Source organism: Salvelinus alpinus, chromosome 28, assembly GCF_045679555.1.
Source record: "Salvelinus alpinus chromosome 28, SLU_Salpinus.1, whole genome shotgun sequence".
In the NCBI taxonomy this organism is placed as follows: Eukaryota; Metazoa; Chordata; class Actinopteri; order Salmoniformes; family Salmonidae; genus Salvelinus; species Salvelinus alpinus.
Window position 1 is genome coordinate 13,563,867 of NC_092113.1, and position 21,609 is coordinate 13,585,475.

The following is a 21,609-nucleotide window of genomic DNA, read 5'->3' on the forward strand; positions in this document are numbered from 1 at the left end:
TCCCGCATTCCTACACATATGCTTTCTGTGTCATAGTTGTAACAAAGGTACTCCACAAATAAAATTCAACACTTGAATTATTATAATATTTTTTTTACATAAACGAATGAAAATTCTATTGTGTTATGCTAATGTTACCTTCATCAACCCAACCAATCATTTTTTGCGTAGCATATATGGAATGTATTAATTACACTGTCAGAATGACTGCTCTTTAGCTTGAAGGGGGGTCCCTCAAGGCCAAGCGGTTCTTGTGTTAAATATGTTCTCATAGACTATAATGGTCAGGAAATACTTACTTTCCCAGGGTCGTCTTTAGAGCGAGGCACTTTGAGAAAACACTTGTTCAGGGACAGATTATGCCGTATTGAGTTCTGGGAGAAAAGAGAGAGAAGAGGGGAGATAGACATGTTGTCATTAACACAATCATGACAGCATAGAAAATAATATACATTTACAAAACATAAAAAGTAGAGGACAAGTAGCTTTTCACTTGGTCTGCATGAGTAAGATTAAATATTATACTTTTGCGCAAACTACCAGACAACCACACCCTCCCAGGCACCTGTTAGTAAGAAGAAGATAGTCAGTACCTGCATCATCTATTAATTCACCATGCTCTATTGTTTTACAGTTCAAGAAAAGTTGAATGGCCGGTTTGCCGAGTATGCCTCCATTTAAAACGGCATTTTAGTCTAAGACTAGGCTTAATCTGGGTCTGGAAAAAACTATCCATAACTGTATTAGGTGGTTAATTATGCAATGGAGACATTTGTGATTTAGCAGTCTTAAACAAAAGTAATTCCATGTCTAGCAGCACTAAGTAATTGTATAGTGGAAATCCATGGAGATAAGAGCCTCTATCAGCCTGTCTGACTGTAGCTCCTCTACCATACAGTAAAGCTCCAGTACACCTGGCCTGACATGAACCGTGTTCCCCCTCAGGGCTCCTCCACTCATCTGGAGCTCCTAATTAATACCACTGGGGAGGGGAGAAGAGAGTCCTCCTCTCTCTCTATCCCTTTCCCCCTCTATCCCTCTCTCAATATCCCTTTCTTCAAAAGGATCTCTTCATTTGCTCCTCACCCTCTCCATCCTCTCTCCAACTTTTCAATCTATCTTGTGAGCTCATAGCCCATGGTCAGAATATGGAGGAGGAGAATACAGCAAGCTAATGCAAAGAGTCATTACCTGACAAATACATGAATAATTAATTTATGCCCATGGCATCCTGCTGCACCGTTTTTTTCAAAAAGAGGCCAAACCATAAACCAAAAACACACAGAACACAGACCAGTTGCAGGCAGATGCCACACACACACACAGACCGATATCCCTGTATAAAAACCACCAGGCCTCTTAACTCAAAAGACCACGTCTTTGTCTAGTACTCCCAGTGGTGCTACCATTGGTCCCCCAGAAGACAGATGTAGAAGACTGAGAACATCGCTCCACAGTGACGACTCTTTACCAGTTACTATAGTAAGCCCTGCCAGCTGTATCGGGCCATAAACCAACGGAGAGCCGTTACCACGGCGAGAGATAGTGCCTTTCTCACTGAATGGGCTGAATTTGTCATAGCTCGATGCGATGGCATTGACAATAATGCACTGAGTGGTTGCGACGTGAACGGCGCTAATGTGATTCGCTCCCGCGTCCGCCCACTCGTTTGATGGCGTTGGATGATTAACAAGCTTATTGGGCACAGCTGGGGCTTTGCTGCTGCCCAGCGCTAAATTAATCTCATTGGAAGGCGGCATACGGTGAAAAGGAGGTTGTCAAATTTGACTTCCTACTTCCTTGTTGTTAGACGATTTTGGGGATTTGAAATTAGACGGTTTACTTTGCCTTAAGGATGCAGGCATTTTTTATATAATCATTGCGGCTATTATTAGTAAGCGCTCTGCTTTAGTAATATCTATGATGTGTAATATCGCACAGGCTTACGCTGAATAAGCATGACATGAGCCAAAATCTAGGGTTTCAGAAATGCATAGAAAAAGAGAGGGGTAGAGAGAATTAGAGAGATAGAGGTTATGTGTGCAGATCACTAGAGGATATAGGCCAGAAGGTGACATAACCGTGCTGGAGATATTAGCTCAGAGTGCAATCTGTGAGAGTGCTGTTGGGGATGGAGAGCGTTTAACGCACTGGATATATAGGTCAGAGAGTGTGATGTGTTGGCTATGGTGAAGATAAAGGGTCTAGATGAGATAATGAGATTACAGGGAGATGTAGCCTAGCAAATACAGGGGATAAAGGTCCGACTGAAATAGTCAGTGTCATGGTGGTTAATGTTGAGGAAGATATTGGACAGAGTAATGGTTATTGTTGAAGTAGATATATGCCAGAGTAACATGTGTGGATAATGTTAAAGCTATGGGTGCAACAGAAATGACTTGAGGTCAGAAGGTGAGGTCTGCTGAGAAAGAGGGGACTGGTGTGATAGGGTGTGTACAGTATAGGGAACTACTGGGCTCCCACACAGACGGCCCTAGTCAGAAGCAATACTGAGGAGTGTTTGTTGTTCCACTAACTCTCCTGGAGTTTCAGCATGTTTGTCCTGGGGCTCCCAGGGGTCGCTGTAACACTGTCACAGAGAGCGAGAGCAAGAGAGGGCGAGAGCGAGAGAGAGGGTGAGAGCGAGGGCGAGAGAGAGGGCGAGGGCGAGAGAGAGAATGAAACAGAGTGAGATTGAGGGAAACAGAGCGAGAGAAACAAAGAGAGAGAGCGAGAGAGATGGTAAACAAATGGTTAGGAGAGAGGGTGAGGACACAGGCAGAGAGATAGATAAGGATAGTGTTGGAAGAGAGAAGGGTAGGGAGTCTGGGGATAGGGAGTTGCATTGTCACATCTAAATATCTCACGGGATCTAGAGACAACACCGGGACACCTTAACTACAGGTCTAAGCAGAGACAGTGATCGACACATCCTGTATGAGGAGGGGGTTGAATACGACTCACTGCTTCAAATGCAACCAAATACATTATCATTCCATTTGATGGAGCACCACCCCACCCTCTTAGTGCAGAATGGGAAGTCTGCTGTAACTGGAGCCCACTGTGTGAGTGATGGGCACAAAGAGATTTCAGGAGACTGAGCTGCCAGTGTCCCTGGGGACCTGGCGAGGATCCGTGTGCACGCTGCATACATCTATATACAGACAAACAGACACTATAGTGCAGCAAAGCATGTGCTGTTTTTCAGTGGAAATCTTTCAGTCTGAACGTATCTGCTGGATTAACCTGACTTGGATTGGTAGGGAATTGATCCCAACTTTGGTTTTTCCAAGATAGTAGAAATTGAATAGGGAAAGGGGCCAGTGGTAGGCCATGGCGACTGGCTCCTTCCAGTGCATATCAGACCCCGTGCTGCAGCAAAGTGACTGGTCTTGTCAGTACCGGGTTTCTCTGTGGAGAATGGGGACAGGGACACGAAGTGTTGCCAAAGCACATGGCTGTGTCCCAACAGTCTAAAATAGTAGGAGGTGTATATTCAACCGGCAGAACGGAAACTTAACGTAAGGTATAGGGGTTGAAATTAATTAAGGTTAGGGTAGGGCTCCAGACTAACATTTTCCCCTGGTGGCATTAGTGCCACTAACCTTTTAATTTGGTGGCACCAGCCCATGATTTGGCCACACAACATTTTGCCATGGCGTCACGCAATAGAAAACATGTGCAATCATCTTCATTCACAGTGCTACTGAGATAGTATGGTTCAATAAATAAGTTGTTTCATATAATATGCAGCAGAAATGGATAATTCAAGATATTTGTAACCTAAACCAGTGATTGTCATCCATTTTGGGTTGACAATCAGGCTGTTATTGCTATATCAAAATAGGGCTCCAAAATCCTTTAGTTCAATACAGATTAATTTGTTTACATATTTTTGTGTGTACTAATAACACAAACGGGCTAATTCACCATCTGACAAAGTGCAAACTCAAAACTCTTTAGCTAAATCCCTAAATATAATATACTGCTAGTTAGCAGTGGAATTGATTGTCCTAAAAAACCTTTGCCACTACCCAATGATGACTAAGTAGCCCTATGAAATCACTGCCAATGGCAGTCTCGTGCTTCGTATCTCAAAGCCATACAAATGACTGGTTGTAAAACTGGTAGAACGCTCAAAATTGAGAGTTGAGATTTTATTTTAAATGTGCTGTAAAATCGCAAGAGTTAATTCAACTCCTACGAAGTCAAATGTAACACTATTTTAGGTTTTATATGGTCCCACCCCCATTTTGTGTTAAAACTACTCTGGTCATGGTGTTGATATTTTTGGAGTTAAAACGACACTAAATGGAGTAAATATCCAACTCTCAGAGAGTTGCTTAAATTTAACTCAAATTGCCTTTCTACACTTTTCAATGTCGTTTTTAATCCACTCCCGTGCAATTTTAGGAAAATATCTAGCACTTTTAAATTATTGCTCACAACTTCCATTTAGAATGCGTGTAAGAGTAGGGAAACAGTACATGAAGACTACCTACATCATGTAAACTGGAACTACTCTCTCACTAATGGTCACTATAAATCCAACTATTTACAGACTGGATTAGTTTAGAAAAATATATGTTTCTTATTTTTGTGTAGCATTAGATCAAAACCAATCAATGTAAATGCAAAAACACAGACATTGAAACAAACAATAAAAATCTGCCTCCAACGGAGCATGCTGGGAAATATAATAATGAAGCTCCTCCCACATCTGTGGATAACTCCATAGATTTAACTCCCTGGTTACTTTTAATGGAGTTAAAAGTCCTCCTTCCCAATGAACTCCAGTTATCAACACTAACTTGAGGGAGCATATCACTCTCGAGCGTTAAGATTACTGGGAGTTGAGTCAATTTAACCCATTTTTTTTTTTTTTTTTTTAAAACACTGGTTTCAACTATACTTGATTTACTGAGTACGTACAGAAAGCTGAGGCCTGCCGCTCTTTAACTGTAAGAACAGTTTTCCTGCTACTGCATTTTGAAATGCTGCCAATCAGAACACATATTTTCCCTATCCACTCGGAGCGCCCAGTTGGAAGAGCCAGTATCTAGCACTTTTCAAAGCTCGAAACAGGTACAGGGGCAGCGAAACAGGTACAGGGGCAGCGCAGACACTAGTTTGAGTGCAGGAATTTACTGTTTGACCAAATCATAGTTTTAGCCGACCCAAAAATATAACTTTTTTTGTTCTTTAAAGAAAATACAAAGACGTTAAGGACAGTGAACTTATTAGAACATGTATAACATTTTCTTAAGACATGATAAGACAAAATGCTTAAGTGATTCGTATTTTCCTTCAACTTTCTCAAGAGGCAATGACGCAGCGTTTGTCTACCACTTTGTGTAGTCGTTAGCAATGATGCGAATGACAACCGTTTTCTGGTAGATGGAAAGGCTTTCACAAAAACCCCTCAATTAAATGTTAACTACAAAAGTAGTCTATCCCTACCTTGTCACGTTCGTCGTAGTGAGGAGACCAAGGCGCAGCGTGATGATAATACATCTTCCTTCTAATAACGAAGAACACTGAACAAACTATACAAAATAACCGTGAACGCTATAAGACACGAGTGCTGAAAGCAACATCACATAGACAATAACCCACAAAACCAAAATGGAAAATGGCAACCTAAATAGGATCCCCAATCAGAGACAACGATAAACAGCTGTCTCTGATTGGGAACCAATTCAGGCCACCATAGACCTACATATACCTAGACAATACCAAAACCCCATAGATATACAAAACCCCCTAGAAAAGACAAAAACACACATACCACCCTCGTCACACCCTGACCTAACCAAAATAATAAAGAAAACAAAGATAACTAAGGTCAGGGCGTGACATACCTGGCAGAATGATATCATTATAGTTTGCATCAATCCAGTGGTGATTTGTTAAGCAAGTCGTCTCACCTATCAGTGGTTGTACATACATGTTTTAATGAATCAGATCCTACTGCCTAAACTCCTCTGTGCTGCATCAAGTATTTCAACACCCTAATGTCACATCCAGACAAACATATCCTCCCTACCTCCTAACAAAATGAAGACCCAACTTACTGATGCCACTGTCATCGGAATAATATTCAATTTAATGCAATATAATTACATTAAAAACCCTTATTCACCTTGCAATGCAGAGGGTCGTTAACATTGCACAGGTATGACATACTGTATACTCTATCAACTATGCCAAATCCCAGATGCAGCCTTGTAATTGTTGCATTCCAGCCCCTTTTGAAATCAACACCACCCCTATTATTAGACATATCAGAGAATAACAACCCTAGGTGAATAATGAAGGAAATATGACATTGGACGTATGCCTATCCTCCTGTGAATAGAACCAGGGAAATACCTCACACTTTTAATTACAACATAAATACAGACTGATAATACTGATTAGTATGAAATATTTGCAAATGAAATCTGGGCACATAGAGGGGCAGATTTAACAAACAGTGCTTTTAAGGCCGCTGTTCAACAAGAGTTACGGTGGTCATAACAGCCGCAATGATAATACGTTGTGCCGCATATCTGTCAAGCACATAAACGTAACATATGTAAATCAGGAGCCACCACAAATTCATCCTCATCCACAATAAAAAATCATCTTTAAAATAAAAATCTTATCTAAGTTTTAATAATGTGTGCAAATGTTTCTACTATACAGGAGACCATGCGTAGTAGTCTGTAATAGCCAAGAAAGGTTGACAGTGGAGCCTAAGGAACAGGTGCGTGGAGACACACACACACACACACATCTGGCTGGCAGACAGGACATGCGTAACATGTTAACAGGGGATGCATGCAAGAGGCTACAGCTATGTCTGCGTTGCCAGGCAACAGAGAGTAAACAAGACGAAAGAGAAAAACACAATAAAATATCCATATAGACTATATATATATATATATATATATATATATATGACAAAATATGCATTTTAGACACTCCGTCGCACGCACACACACACAAAGGATCAATCAAAGACGACGTTTTTACTGTACTGTCCTTTGCCCCCAGACCCAAAAAGTAGTCCCATGAGCGCAAAAATCACTGATGCATTCATCCCCATTATTCTAAAACCAACTGTTGAAAATAAAATCCAGAAAAAAATCCATGACCCTTGCTAATTTTATATCATTGGGTGTGACACGTGGCGTCCATTGAAAGGCCAAAGGCCATCAGAGCAGCCTTTTGCACCGTCACATTAGGGGCGCTAATTCAGAGCCAATTATCTGGCTGTAAGGGCAGGCAGCAAGACTGGTAGCAGGACCACAAGGGCAGGCACAGCAGCATTACATCTAGATTTACATAAGGATAGGCAAACTTGTGTTGTTACAGTTTCAATTCCAACTTAAGGTTAGTATTTGATGCATATTCATTTTCAGCCTAGTCCCTTCAGCAGGCTTTCATGCCCGCTGATGATAATAATGGTAAGAGAAACACTAATATTGACTAGTGAGACGAGAGGAAATGCCTGTGGTGAATTCCACTGGCACTGATTACGTGTTCTCGTGAAGAGGGCCTAGGCCGTGTGGGGTGGAAGGACACAGCGATGTGAAAAGGCTGCAAGGGCAGAGAACAGGGCATGAGAAAGTAGAGCCAGGCACTATGGAATCTAAAGGAGGACGGGGCTGAGAGAAAAAACACGAGAGAAATCGGGCGGCGAAGACTGCACCCCAATATGTTATCTAGAAGGAATATGAGGCATTCTGCACGGGAGCTACAAGTCCAGTTCATATGATGCCACCTAATGACAACTGAATAGCAAAAAAAAATAGCAAAAAAAAAAAGAACACTGATTGAAACATTGCATAGTCAAATACGATTTCTCGTTTTTTTACCGGGATGCAACACTGATCATATGCTTTTCAACTGATGAGCATATGTGCACTTCACAAAAGGTTTCATAGAGAAAAGACAACAGTTTATGAATCAAAACCACAGTTCCAGAAGTTTATAAAAGCTCTATAAAACACAGTACATATGTAGGTATGCATGTAAAACACATTATATCATAGCTCAATGTGACATAAAACACACATTTATATTAGGCCTACTGCTTATAAAGCAGAGCACCTCTTTCCATAACAGCTGGTATCAGAATAGCAGTTGGGATGTCAAATTAGAGGTTGACACAGGAGTGAAAATGTATTCCTGTCCCGACTTGTCCTGTAAAGAAAAGAACAAATCCCCGTACAGTCCTGATCCCAGATCAACAGTTCTATAACCCTGGAAATGTTCCTGTCCCATCCTGATAAAAATCCCTCGGTGCCCATTTTTACAAGCGGAAATCAGAAATAACTTCCTCCATTAACTGCTGTTTGTTTGTCCCGGTCATCACTAGTTACCACAGTCAAAGTCATAAACCCCACCTAACCTTAATCACACTGCCTAACCCTAACTTAAAATGTCATTTTAGTGTTCATGCATTTTTACAATACAGGCAATTTAGACTTCGTGGCTGTGCCATCTAGTGGAAATCGTCTGTCTCCCGCTTGGGTTGTGAGTAGCCATAGCAACTGCTTCGTTTGGCTGCTGCTCAGCGCTCACGAGACCATTGCCTGCACACACAGCTAATAACAACCACAGTACGAGATTTGGGCAATGAAGGCAGCCCTTCCTCTTACCCAGAGTTGGATGAACTCATGGATATGGGCATGTGTAATGGTGGGTCTCCGCGTGCATATAAGTTAAAGTAGTGGCTGGCTACAACTGGAGCGAGGCATGAGAGTGAGTTGACGGAAGGGGGAAATTAGCATTTATTTTCTTCTAATTCTTTTTTCTTAACTAAATTACACTGAGTTTACCAAACATTAGGAACACCTTCCTAATATTGAGCTACACCCCTTTTGCCCTCAGAACTGCCTCAATTCGTCAGACCAGGCAATGTTTTTCCAATTCTCCAGTGTCCAGTATTTTCATTCCTTAGCCCACTGCAACTACAGTTTCTTGTTTTTTGCTGAAAGAAGTAGAACTTAAGTTGGTTGCCATAACCCATTCGTGTCAAGGTACAACGAGTTGTGCATTCTTTTATGGGTCTTTGGACAGCAATATTCTACTGAAATGTCAGTTGACTAACTTGCTCTGCACAATTTGTGTCAGCCTCCTTTGTCCTCTTTCATCAATGACCCGTTTTCGAACACTGGCCTGCCGTTGGCTGGATGTCCTTTGGGTGGCGGACCATTCTTCATACACACAGGAAACTGTTGAGCGTGAAAAACCCAGCAGCGTTGCAGTTCTTGACACACTCAAAGCGGTGCACCTGGCACCTACTACCATACCCTGTTTAAAGGCACTTAAATCTTTTTGTCTTGCCCATTCACCCTCTGAATGGCACACATACACAATCCATGTCTCAATTGTCTCAAGACTTAAAAATACTTATTTAACCTGTCTCCTCCCCTTCATCTACACTGATTGAAGTGGATTTAACAAGTGACATCAATAAGGAATCCTGTCCTGTTCCGAACTTGACTAGAAATTCTCTCCCATTCCTGCCGGAATCAACCTCTGCCAACCTCTAGTCCAAACAACACCCTATTGCCTTTATATAGCACACAAATGTTGAACAGGGCCCTTGTTCCAAATTAGAACCCTATTCCCTTTATAGTGCACTACTTTTGACCAGAGTCCATGTCCCAAATAGAGCCCTTTTCCTTTTGTAGAACACCACTTTTGACCAGAGCCCTATGTGTATGAGAAATGCTGTTATCGACCAATGAGTGAGAGGTTTACGTGGGCCCCCGTCAAACGTAGTGCACTATAAAGAGAATAGGGTGCCATTTGGGATGCATCCCATGTCCTGCTCCCTCATACCATGTGGACGTGTTATGACCTTGACGAGTTATCTGATTACACTCAGTGTATCCTGTGGCTAATGCGCTTGTGTTCAAAATGGGAGAGGAGTTAGCGTTGGCCTGATTTCAACCTGGCCTCTCTGCTGCCTGTGCATCCACATTATCATACAGAGCAGACGCGTGCGTGTGCTGGGTAGTAAACTCACCACTACCCATCTCCTCTGGCTGAGCAGCCCTACTGTAATCTGTAGACTGCACACGTATGCCTACCTGAGTGGGAGTCTCTCTTACTCACACACTCACGTGTGTGTGTGTGTGTGTGTGTGTGTGTGTGTGTGTGTGTGTGTGTGGACTGTGTGTGTGTGGACTGTGTGTGTGTGGACTGTGTGTGTGTGTGTGTGGACTGTGTGTGGACTGTGTGTGTGTGTGTGTGGACTGTGTGTGTGTGTGTGTGGACTGTGTGTGTGTGTGTGTGGACTGTGTGTGGACTGTGTGTGTGTGTGTGTGTGTGGACTGTGTGTGTGCGCGTAAGTGTCTGTGTGAGTGTGCGTGCGTGTTGTACAAGCTATTTTACTTGAGCATCAACAGTATATTCTCCAAATCAAGGAATCCAGACACTGCTTGGGCTCCATGTCTGTCTCCCACTGTTTGCAGCTGACAGTAATCACCTTGACTGTAATGAATTCGTTCACGTTCACTTTGATGCAGATCACCGTTTCAACCACAACACCTCTGCACTGGCCAGGTACATCCGGGATTAAATGTTTACAGCTTGAGGCTGAGCCATGTATGCAGTCGGCCTATTAGTCCTTAACAGTCCTCGTGCCAGATTATTCTGTGCATCTCATCATCTGGAGTATTCCTAGGATGTCTAGTTTGGTCTTGAGGAAATTAAAGGCTAAATCCTCAGGATGGTTCTTACGTTTATGGTGGATATATGGGTAGCCTTTTTACACATGTAAGTACACGTGTGATTCATCTAGCTTGTCAATGCAAGGACAATTATAATACCCAAGAGGGCCAATGTACTGAAGAAGTGTTTTTCTAACGAAAATTAAATAAGAAAATCTAATTGTATTTGTCGCATGCACAAAATTCAACGGGTGGAGACAACTGTGAAATGCTTGCTTACGAACACTTCCCAACAATGCAGAGTTAAAAAAATATAATATAAATACAAGTCGTTGATCAATAGATTCAGTTTAGTATTAATGTCTGTATTAACGTCCCTAATACTAGGGATGTCCCTGTATCCCAATTGTGAGGTTTGAATCAGATTTGCCATTTAAAAATAAATACGGTATCCGTCAAACCCACAAATGTCAGCTAAGTAGCTGGTTGCTAACGTTAGCTAGCATTAGTCACTGTATCTGCGCCAAAACTCAGTTATTTCTCATAGAATCGGAATAGAATAGAATATTTGGGGTCAACCCTACTTATTACTGTTGTGTGGAAGACATACCACTCTTGGTACTTAAATAAATACTTATAAGCACATCAGAGAAAGCTTACAGATCTTAAACATCTGTAGTACCACACGTATTAATGAGGGCATTATGCCTATCCTATTTAAGACTGAGTTATATTGCCCATATGACGGCGTAACCGCCTGAACAGAGAGTAACCATTGACAATTCAAGAAAAAACAAATCACAATACCTGAAAGGTCCAGAAAATCTATTTCTCTTGGTTTTCTGTAAGCAAATGAAAGAAGAAATCTGCAGAACATATCTCATGACCATGTCAACAAGCTTGGAACCCTACCAAAACAAACAGACTTTTATCACAAACCATTTTGAGCTGCTGGCATGCAATTTAGCTCAGGAAGATTAAATCCTGAGAATAAACATAGGTTTGTGAACGGAGCATGGAGAGGGAAGATATTTTCACTCACTGAGAAAAAAAGAGATTAAATGGAGATTGTTGTGGATTTGTTCCAAATGGCATCCTATTCCCTATATGGTGTGCTACTTCTGACTAGGGCCTGTAGGGAATAGGGTGCCATTTGGGACACATCTACTTGGGACATTGTAGCCAGGCAGCCTCCTCAGAAAAAGCACAGCCTCTGTCATGTGATTAATAATGGGAGGTATTCCCTAGACTAAACCAAAATATTCCAGATGATTCCACTCACCTCTCAAGTAAAAGAAGCATGTCATGTCATATTGCCTAGATTCATACAATGCCATTTACATGAAAGCTGCAATCCATATATAATACATTTAAAGTAAAAACATTTTTAATTCATGTACAAATCGCAGATTGCACCATTAAAGATTTGTTAATGCCACCTGAATGGAACATGCACTCGGTCACTCACTGCCGTACTCCTCTACAAAGCTTTTCCACATTCTGCTGTTGGATCTGACAACTGTCGCAATGACTGACCGTCACCAGTAATATTTCCTCATACATCCGAGACAAGTTGAAAAAGTCAAGACCAGCGCAGCAATTAAAATGTGAAACAAACATTCAAACAAAAATGTCAAAACTGGTTCAGACTTATTCAATGTATTTTTTTTATCACATTGAAATCTCTATTTAAGCAATAAGGCCTGAGGATTTATGGTATATGGCCTAGGGCTGTTCTTACACACGACGCAACACGTAGTGCCTGGATACAGCCCTTAGCCGAGATACTGTATATTGGTCATATACCAGAAACCCCCAGAGGTGCTATTATAAACTGGTTAACAAAGTAATTAGAACAGTATAATATTTTTTTTTTGTCATACTCATGTAAAATTGTCTGATATTCCACACCTTTCAGCATCTAGGACCCAAACTATCCAGATTATAATATACATTATATTGAATTTAGAAGGTGATAAACGGTGGACTATGTCAGACCAAGTCTGCTAATTGAACTTGTAAAATCCTGTCCTCACAACAAGACCCGTTACTGCAACAGGTATAAACGTACCTGACGGGATAGTTTACCAAAAATCTAAGTTTATCAGACATTCGTATCCCTCAAAAGTGGGTTACATAGATCCCCACATCATGCAGTCAGAAAAATATGCAGACCTCAATCCCAAACTAATAGGAAAGATGAGCACCACCTAATTCCATTAGAATAAACTGAATCTGAAGTGAACCATCCCGTTAATACACACCAAATGCCATTCTTCCATATCCACCTCCTACCTTCCAGCCGCTGCCAGCCTCCCGGTAGTAGGGGAAGTTGTCACAGATCCACTGGTAGATCTCGCTGAGGGTCATCCTCTTGTGCGGCGAGCCGTTAATGGCGAAGGTGATAAGGCTGGCGTAGCTGTAGGGTGGTTTGCCATCCCTATGCTGGGCCACCTCCTCCTGGTCCAGCATGTTTCCCTGGTCCAGCTGGGCATTCTTCTTTCCCAGCCCGTGGCCATGATGCCCGTGGGGGTACCCGTGAGTGTGGTGTTGGTGCCCGGCGTTGGATTTCTGGATGGCCGCCCGCATGGTAAGCTGGGGAAGCCAGTCCATGGAGGTAAGGCTGCTCCCTAGTTCAGAGGTCATGATGGTGGTGAAGGGTTGGGGGACTCAGGGGCAGGGCGGGGAGATGCTCTCCTTTCGCTCACTGGATTGCTGTTGCACAGCGGCACCGGCTGAATTCTAGAAGAAAAGTAGGGTGTTTGCTAAACAACAGAAAAACTAGGAAGAAATGAACAGATATGAAACGGTATGCACTGCAGCTGACTGGACTACGGACGAATAGAAGTGTCAGGAGATGATAGTGTATGTACGTGATCAGATATGGTCAGGAGAGGGATTTGGTGCTCTTGATTCTTTCCATGAAATGGTCCAGATTTCAGCACAGCAAATACTGTGTCTGTCATAGCCTCCCTCAATATCAAACATATATTTTACATAGAAACTGTTTCCTCTAAGTTTCAACTTCACTCAAAGCTGTACATTTAACAATAAAGAAACAAAGGCATCAGCAAACAAAGTCATTTGAGTTAATTTGAGCAAATTCTTACTGTTTTAGTATCTTTACATCTCTTCTCTGGCCCAAGCATCTGTGGAATGTATTGAACCGAAAGGTAGAGTAGTCCTTCTATGGTGCATGTTCATACGCTCCTCATTGAGGCGCCAATGCTGTAACACAGAAAGCACACACAAAAGGGGAGTTTGTCAAGTCCTGGCTGACAACACTCATTAGTGACAAAAAAAAATGACTTTATCGCAAAGCCACCCACCACAACAGCAACACTGTCGGAGTTCTGTCTATCTGGCTTGCTTCTGTCATTCTCCCTCCAACAAAGTAGAAACGGCAACTCGATCTGCGTAGTGACTAAAAGCTTGGGAATTTTTTTCACAACTGCCTGCCAAATGGGGGAACAGCACGGGAGGAATTCCAACTCCCCAGAGGAACCCGAAAACCCAGAATCTCCACTGTTCTCTGTCGACGTGCCCCACTCTGCTGTCAAGTCCAGGCCCACCTCTCAGTTTCAGACCTGAAGGTAGTAGCGCTTCTGCCACAAACAACCACAGTGCTTCAGAAGAGAAGGCTCTACTTTTAATTTGTTTTCAGCTATTTTTGTAAGACTCAGATCCACACAGTACCATAATCCGCAAAGGTATGTAGAAGAACACAAGCAGGGCTAAATGTTGCTGTACACAAATAACATGATAAAATAACACTTCATATATTAATAAAATCTAAAATATCTATTTCAGAGTATAGAGTAATTTCAGTGTGGACCAATGTCCTGCTTGAACCCTGAAAATACAATTTCCAGGCTAAAACCTGGTCAGTAGTAGAGCTAAGCCTCCAAAGGATACCTGTACATCTGAGCCCATACAACCTTCAAGTGTCCTTAAACAGAGACAAACACACCAGCCCACGCAATCACACACACACACACACACACACACACACACACACACACACACACACACACACACACACACACACACACACACACACACAGTATCATCTCCTGAAACTTCTAAGGCGGTCTACCAGGAATACAAAACTCGGTTTCTGCAGATCACCCTCGAGAGCAACATACAAGAGAAGAAAACGAAGACAATACTCTGCCCGCAAACCAGTTTAATTACAAGTTGAAAAAACAAAAATGTTTAACGCATATTCATCTAGCCAAACATGCTGGGAAAATGCTGGGTGAGCTTTTGTACCGCCACCCCCGTCTCTTCCTGAAGGCCCTTGACAGTGGCACTGTGAGAGAAAGCAGAGCCAGACCCCCAATCCCAGGAAGCGATCTTAATTAGTCCACCTTTTTGCTGCAGGGGGATGGGGAAGGGAAAAAAAACAACACAAGTTATTCTTTTCCCCTCATTAAGAGTAGGCTTTAGCTGCAAATCAGGCTGCCACAAGCCCCGACCTGCTGTGTTGCTGCTGCTGCTGCTGTTGTTGTTGCAGTTTAGAGCGTGGGCTTGACTGTTGTGATGGCATAGCGTTAGCATAGCGAGGCGCTAGGATGAGTAATACGCTAGAACAGCGAGGGGGCATGACACTGCTTCTGGGAAAAAGGGGACCGAACACACAAAGACAGTGATTACCCAGTCAACAAGTCCCACAGTGACTGCCCTAACCCATATACCTGGAAGCGCTCTGCCTATTGTATCTGAAGCAAGTGTGCCGTTACAGTTCATTTGTTTTCCTTCAAGTCTGCAGAGACACGCCTTACTGAGCTTTCCAGAGTAAAACAGTTAAATAGGCTAGCTATTTTGAAGCATTGAGTTCCGTAGCACAGGCCCAATTGGTACACAGGGTTCAGAGCTTGTCTCTGATTTGTGGTTGTGTGTTAATACCATCACTGAGGTATTTAGCTTCTGTAACCACGGCTCAGCCATGATGAAGCAAGCTCCAAAATCAAATATCTGAATGTAACCACAACTTGTACCACAGCCATCCATAGAAGAATTGCCTGTCATGAGAGTTACTTGACACATAGTAATTACAGGCAAAAACAGGAAGACTTGTGGGAACCCTGATACCTTGGATAGAAGGGGCTTGTGCCAAGTCTGCAAATGGATTCATTAAAGGGGCAATCAGGTAGGTAGACAAGCGGTTAAGAGCACTGTGCCAGTAACCGAAAGGGCGCTGGTTTGAATCCCTGAGCCGACTACATGAAAAATCTGTCCATGTCCCCTTGAGCAAGGCACTTAACCCTAATTGCGCCTGTACGTCCCTCTGGATATGAGCGTCTGCTAAAATGACTAAAATGTAAACAAACATCTAATAAAACACATTGATATTTCATGTCAAATATTGAATAACAACCAATGAATTTCACATCAGAGGGATTATCTCGTTCTCCTTGCAGCTGGGCTGTGAGTAAGGAACCTTTCAAATGCATAGTAGTGTGGAGACAGCAACAACACCAATACAACCACAAGCATAGCCGATGGGAAGTAGGGGTGCTGAGGGTGCTGCAGCACCCCCTGAAAAATCTGAACAAAATCTGAAAAATTATTTGTATTGTTTTTAAAGAGACATGTTCTCAAAAAAGTAGTGCACTGGGCATTTACTAGCCTTGTATTAGCTGACTGTTATAGCCGACTGTAGCGCGGGCAAAAAAGAAAGGAGATTTGCCACCCCCTTTGACAACAAATTCTCTGCAAAAAATAAATAAATTCACACGGCTATGATCACAGGACTCACGTCTAAAGACCCCATGCTTCTATATATTATTTGAAAAGATACACAAATGATTGCCAGTCTAGAAGCCATTGCCTTTACAGTTGAAGTCGGAAGTTTACATACACCTTAGCCAAATAAACTGAATTTAAATGTTTCCCAATTCCTGACATTTAATCCTAGTAAACATGTCCTGTATTAGGTCAGTTAGGATCACCACTTTATTTTAAGAATGTGAAATGTCTGAATAATAGTAGAGAGAATGATTTATTTCAGCTTTTATTTCTTTCATCACATTCCCAGTGGGTCAGAAGTTTACATACACTCAATTAGTATTTGGTAGCATTGCCTTTAAATTGTTTAACTTGGGTCAAATGTTTCGGGTAGCCTTCCACAAGCATCCCACAATAAGTTGGGTGAATTTTGGCTCATTCCTCCTGACAGAGCTGGTGTAACTGAGTCAGGTTTGTCGGCCTCCTTGCTCGCACACGCTTTTTCAGTTCTGCCCACAAATTTTCTATAGGATTGAGGTCAGGGCTTTGTGATGGCCACTCCAATACCTTGACTTTATTGTCCTTAAGCCATACTGCCACAACATTGGAAGTTTGCTTGGGGTCATTGTCCATTTGGAACAAACAATTGTGACCAAGCTTTAACTTACTGATGTCTTGAGATGTTGCTTCAATATATCCACATAATTTTCCTCCTCATGATGACATCTATTTTGTTAAGTGCACAGTTCCTCCTGCAGCAAAGCACCCCCACAACATGATGCTGCCAACCCCCGTGCTTCACGGTTGGGATGGTGTTCTTCAGCTTGCAAGCCTCCCCCTTTTTCCTCCAAACATAACGATGGCCAAACAGTTAAGATCTTTGTCCCCATGTGCAATTGCAAACCGTAGTCTGGCTTTTTTGTGGTGGTTTTGGAGCAGTGGATTCTTCATTGCTGAGCGGCCTTTCAGGTTATGTCGATATAGGACTCGTTTTACTGTGGATATAGATACTTTTGTACCGGTTTCCTGCAGCATCTTCACAAGGTCCTTTGCTGTTGTTCTGGGATTGATTTGCACTTTTCGCACCAAAGTACATTCATCTCTAGGGGACAGAACGCGTCTCCTTCCTGAGTGGTATGACGGCTGCGTGGTTCCATGGTGTTTATACTTGCGTACTATTGTTTGTACAGATGAACGTGGTACCTTCAGGCATTTGGAAATTGCTCCCAAGGATGAACCAGCCTTGTGGAGGTCTACGATTTTATTTCTGAGGTCTTGGCTGATTTATTTTGATTTTCCCATGATGTCAAGCAAAGAGGCACTGAGTTTGAAGGTAGGCTTGAAATACATACACAGGTACACCTCCAATTGACTCAAATGATGTCAATTAGCCTATCAGAAGCTTCTAAAGCCATGAATAATTTTCTGGAATTTTCCAAGCTGTTTAAAAGCACAACTTAGTGTATGTAAACTTCTGACCTACTGGAATTGTGATACAGTGAATTATAAGTGAAATAATCTCTCTGTAAACAATTGTTGGAAAAACTACTTGTGTCATGCACAAAGTAGATGTCCTAACTGACTTGCCCAAACTATAGTTTGTTAACAAGAAATTTGTGTATGTACTCTTCCGACTTCAACTGTATTCAGAGCCATATCCCTGTAATGCTTAGAGAAGATCTTATGTCAAGTGTTATTGAAGTGTTGTGGTTGCAGGTTCACTTAGCACATCTAAAGCCTTTTCTTTTGGGGTGTTGCTATAGGCCACCAAGTGCTAACAGTCAGTATCTAATTAATATGTGTGAAATGCTTGATAGTGTATGTGATGTAAACAGAGAGGTCTACTTTCTTGGGGACCTGAATACTGACTGGTTTTCATCTAGATGTCCGCTCAAGAGGAAGCTTCGTACTGTAACCAGCGCCTGTTTTTTTATGTTGTTTTATTTCACCTTTATTTCACCAGGTAGGCCAGTTGAGAACAAGTTCTCATTTACAGATGCGACCTGGCCAAGATAATGCAAAGCAGTGCGACAAAAACAACAGAGTTACACATGGGATAAACAAACATACAATCAATAACACAATAGAAAAATCTGTATACAGTGTGTGCAAATGAAGGAGGTAAGGCAATAAATACGCCAATAGTGGCGAAGTAATTACAATTTAGCAATTAAACACTGGAGTGATAGATGTGCAGATGAGGATGTGCAAGTAGAAATACTGGTGTGCAAAAGAACAGAAAAACAAAAACAAATATGGGGATGAGGTAGGTAGTTGGTTGGATGGGCTAATGACAGATGGGCTGTGTACAGCTGCAGTGATTGGTAAGCTGCTCTGACAGCTGATGCTTAAAGTTAGTAAGGGAGATATAAGTCTCCAACTTCAGTGATTTTTGCAATTAGTTCCAGTCATTGGCAGCAGAGAACTGGAAGGAAAGGCGGCCAAAGGAGGTGTTGGCTTTGGGGATGACCTGTGAAATATACCTGCTGGAGCACGTGCTACGGGTGGGTGTTGCTATGGTAACCAGTGAGCTGAGATAAGGCGGAGCTTTACCTAGCAAAGACTTATAGATGACCTGGAGCCAGTGGGTTTGGCGACGAATATGTAGCGAGGACCAGCGAAAAAGAGAGTATTTAGGTCGCAGCGGTGGGTAGTATATGGGGCTTTGGTGACAAAACGGACGGCACTGTGATAGACTGCATCCAATTTGCTGAGTATAGTGTTGGAGGCTATTTTGTAAATGACATCGCCGAAGTCAAGGATCGGTAGGATACTCAGTTTTACGAGGGTATGTTTGGCAGCATGAGTGAAGGAGGCATTGTTGCGAAATAGGAAGCCGATTCTTGAATTCATTTGGGATTGGAGATGCTTAATGTGAGTCTGGAAAGAGAGTTTACAGTCTAACCAGACAGCTAGGTATTTGTAGTTGCCCACATATTCTAAGTCAGAACCGTCCAGAGTAGTGATGCTAGTCGGGCGGGCGGGTGCGGGTAGCGATCGGTTGAAGAGCATGCATTTCGTTTTACTAGCATTTAAGAGCAGTTGGAGGCCACGGAAGGAGTGTTGTATGGCATTGAAACTCGTCTGGAGGTTTGTTAACACAGTGTCCAAAGAAGGGCCAGATGTACACAGAATGGTGTTGTCTGCGTAGAGGTGGATCAAAGAATCACCCGCAGCAAGAGCGACGTCATTGATATATACAGAGAAAAGAGTCAGCCCGAGAATTGAACCCTGTGGCACCCCCATAGAGATTGCCATTGGTCGGGACCACAGGCCTTCCGATTTGACACACTGAACTCTATCTGAGAAGTAGTTAGTGAACCAGGCGAGGCAGTCATTGGAGAAACCAAGGCTATTGAGTCTGCCGATAAGAATACGGTGATTGACAGAGTCGAAAGCCTTGGCTAGGTCGATGAAGACGGCTGCACAGTACTGTCTTTTATCGATGGCGGTTATGATATCGTTTAGGACCTTGAGCGTGACTGAGGTGCACCCGTGACCAGCTCGGAAACCGGATTGCATAGCGGAGAAGGTACGGTGGGATTCGAAATGGTCGGTGATCTGTTTGTTAACTTGGCTTTCGAAGACTTTAAAAGGGCAGGGCAGGATGGATATAGGTCTGTAACAGTTTGGGTCTAGAGTGTCTCCCCCTTTGAAGAGGGGGGTGACCGCGGCTGCTTTCCAATCTTTAGGAATCTCAGACGATACGAAAGAGAGGTTAAACAGACTAGTAATGGCGGCGGATCATTTTAGGAAGAGAGGGTCCAGATTGTCTAGCCAAGCTGATTTGTAATGATCCAGATTTTGCAGCTCTATCAGAACATCAGCTGTCTGGATTTGGGTGAAGGAGAAGCAGGGGGGGCTTGGGCCAGTTGCTGCGGGAGGTACAGAGCTGTTGGCCGGGGTTGGGGTAGCCAGGTAGAAAGCATGGCCAGCCGTAGAGAAATGCTTATTGAAATTCTCGATTATCGTGGATTTATCGGTGGTGACAGTGTTTCCTAGCCTCAGTGCAGTGGGCAGCTGAGAGGAGGTGCTCTTATTCTCCATGGACTTTACAGTGTCCCAAAACTTTTTGGAATTAATGCTGCAGGATGCAAATTTCTGTTTGAAAAAGCTAGCCTTTGCTTTGCTAACTGACTGTGTATATTGGTTCCTGACTTCCCTGAAAAGTTGCATATCGAAGGGACTATTCGAAGCTAGTGCAGTACGCCACAGGATGTTTTTGTGCTGGTCAAGGGCAGTCAAGTCTGGAGTGAACCAAGGGCTATATCTGTTCTTAGTTCAATTTTTTTTGAAAGGGGCATGCTTATTTGAGATGTTAAGGAAAGCATTTTTAAAGAACAACCAGGCATCCTCTACTGATGGGATGAGGTCAATATCATTCCAGGATACACGGGCCAGGTCGATTAGAAAGGCCTGCTCGCAGAAGTGTTTTTGGGAGCGTTTGACAGTGATGAGGGGTGGTCGTTTGACCCGCGGTCCCATAACGGACGCAGGCAATAAGACAGTGATCGCTGAGATCCTAGTTGAAAACAGCAGAGGTGTATTTAGAGGGCAAGTTGGTCAGGATGATATCTATGAGGGTGCCCATGTTTACGGATTTGGGGTTGTACCTGGTAGGTTCCTTGATAATTTGTGTGAGATTGAGGGCATCTATCTTAGATTGTAGGACGGCCGGGGTGTTAAGCATATCCCAGTTTAGGTCACCTAACAGTATGAACTCTGACGATAGACGGGGGGCAATAAATTCACATATGGTGTCCAAGGCACAGCTGGGAGCTGAGGGGGGGTCTATAACAAGCGGCAACAGTGAGGGACTTATTTCTGGAGAGATGGATTTTTAAAAGTAGAAGCTCGAAATGTTTGGGCATAGACCTGGATAGTATGACAGAACTCTAGCAGTTCTATCTACTGCAGAGAGAGCCTGCAAAGGGGGCGGAGTAGCAATCTTGACAGAAAATGTTGTAATTGGGGATGGAAATTTCAGAATTTTTAGTGGCCTTCCTCAACCAGGATTCAGACACAGCTAGGACATCAGGGTTGGCGGAGTGTGCTAAAGCAGTGAATAAAGCAAATTTAGGGAGGAGGATTCTGATGTTAACATGCATGAACCCAAGGCTTTTACGGTTACAGAAGTCAACAAATGAGAGCACCTGGGGACACACAGGGCCTGGGCTAACCTCTACATCACCAGAGGAACAGAGGAGTA

The 21,609-nt window shown here is 42.9% G+C and overlaps 1 protein-coding gene across 2 annotated transcripts in view; it reads right to left on the minus strand.

Annotated features, from left to right (window-relative positions):
• Window positions 1-21,609, minus strand: part of LOC139557226 (forkhead box protein J3-like) — an 84,076-nt gene that overhangs the window by 37,436 nt on the left and 25,031 nt on the right. Inside the window, exons 1-4 of one of the 2 annotated variants that reach the window (XM_071371746.1) lie at window positions 14,000-14,088; window positions 13,781-13,898; window positions 12,966-13,412; window positions 300-374 (exon numbers count right to left, since the gene is read on the minus strand). In XM_071371746.1, the coding sequence (XP_071227847.1) occupies window positions 300-374; window positions 12,966-13,316 (426 nt within the window). In that variant the 5' untranslated portion in view covers window positions 13,317-13,412; window positions 13,781-13,898; window positions 14,000-14,088. Of the gene's footprint in view, window positions 1-299; window positions 375-12,965; window positions 13,413-13,780; window positions 13,899-13,999; window positions 14,089-21,609 lie in introns of those variants that run through there. The other variant, XM_071371745.1, reaches the window with a different exon arrangement.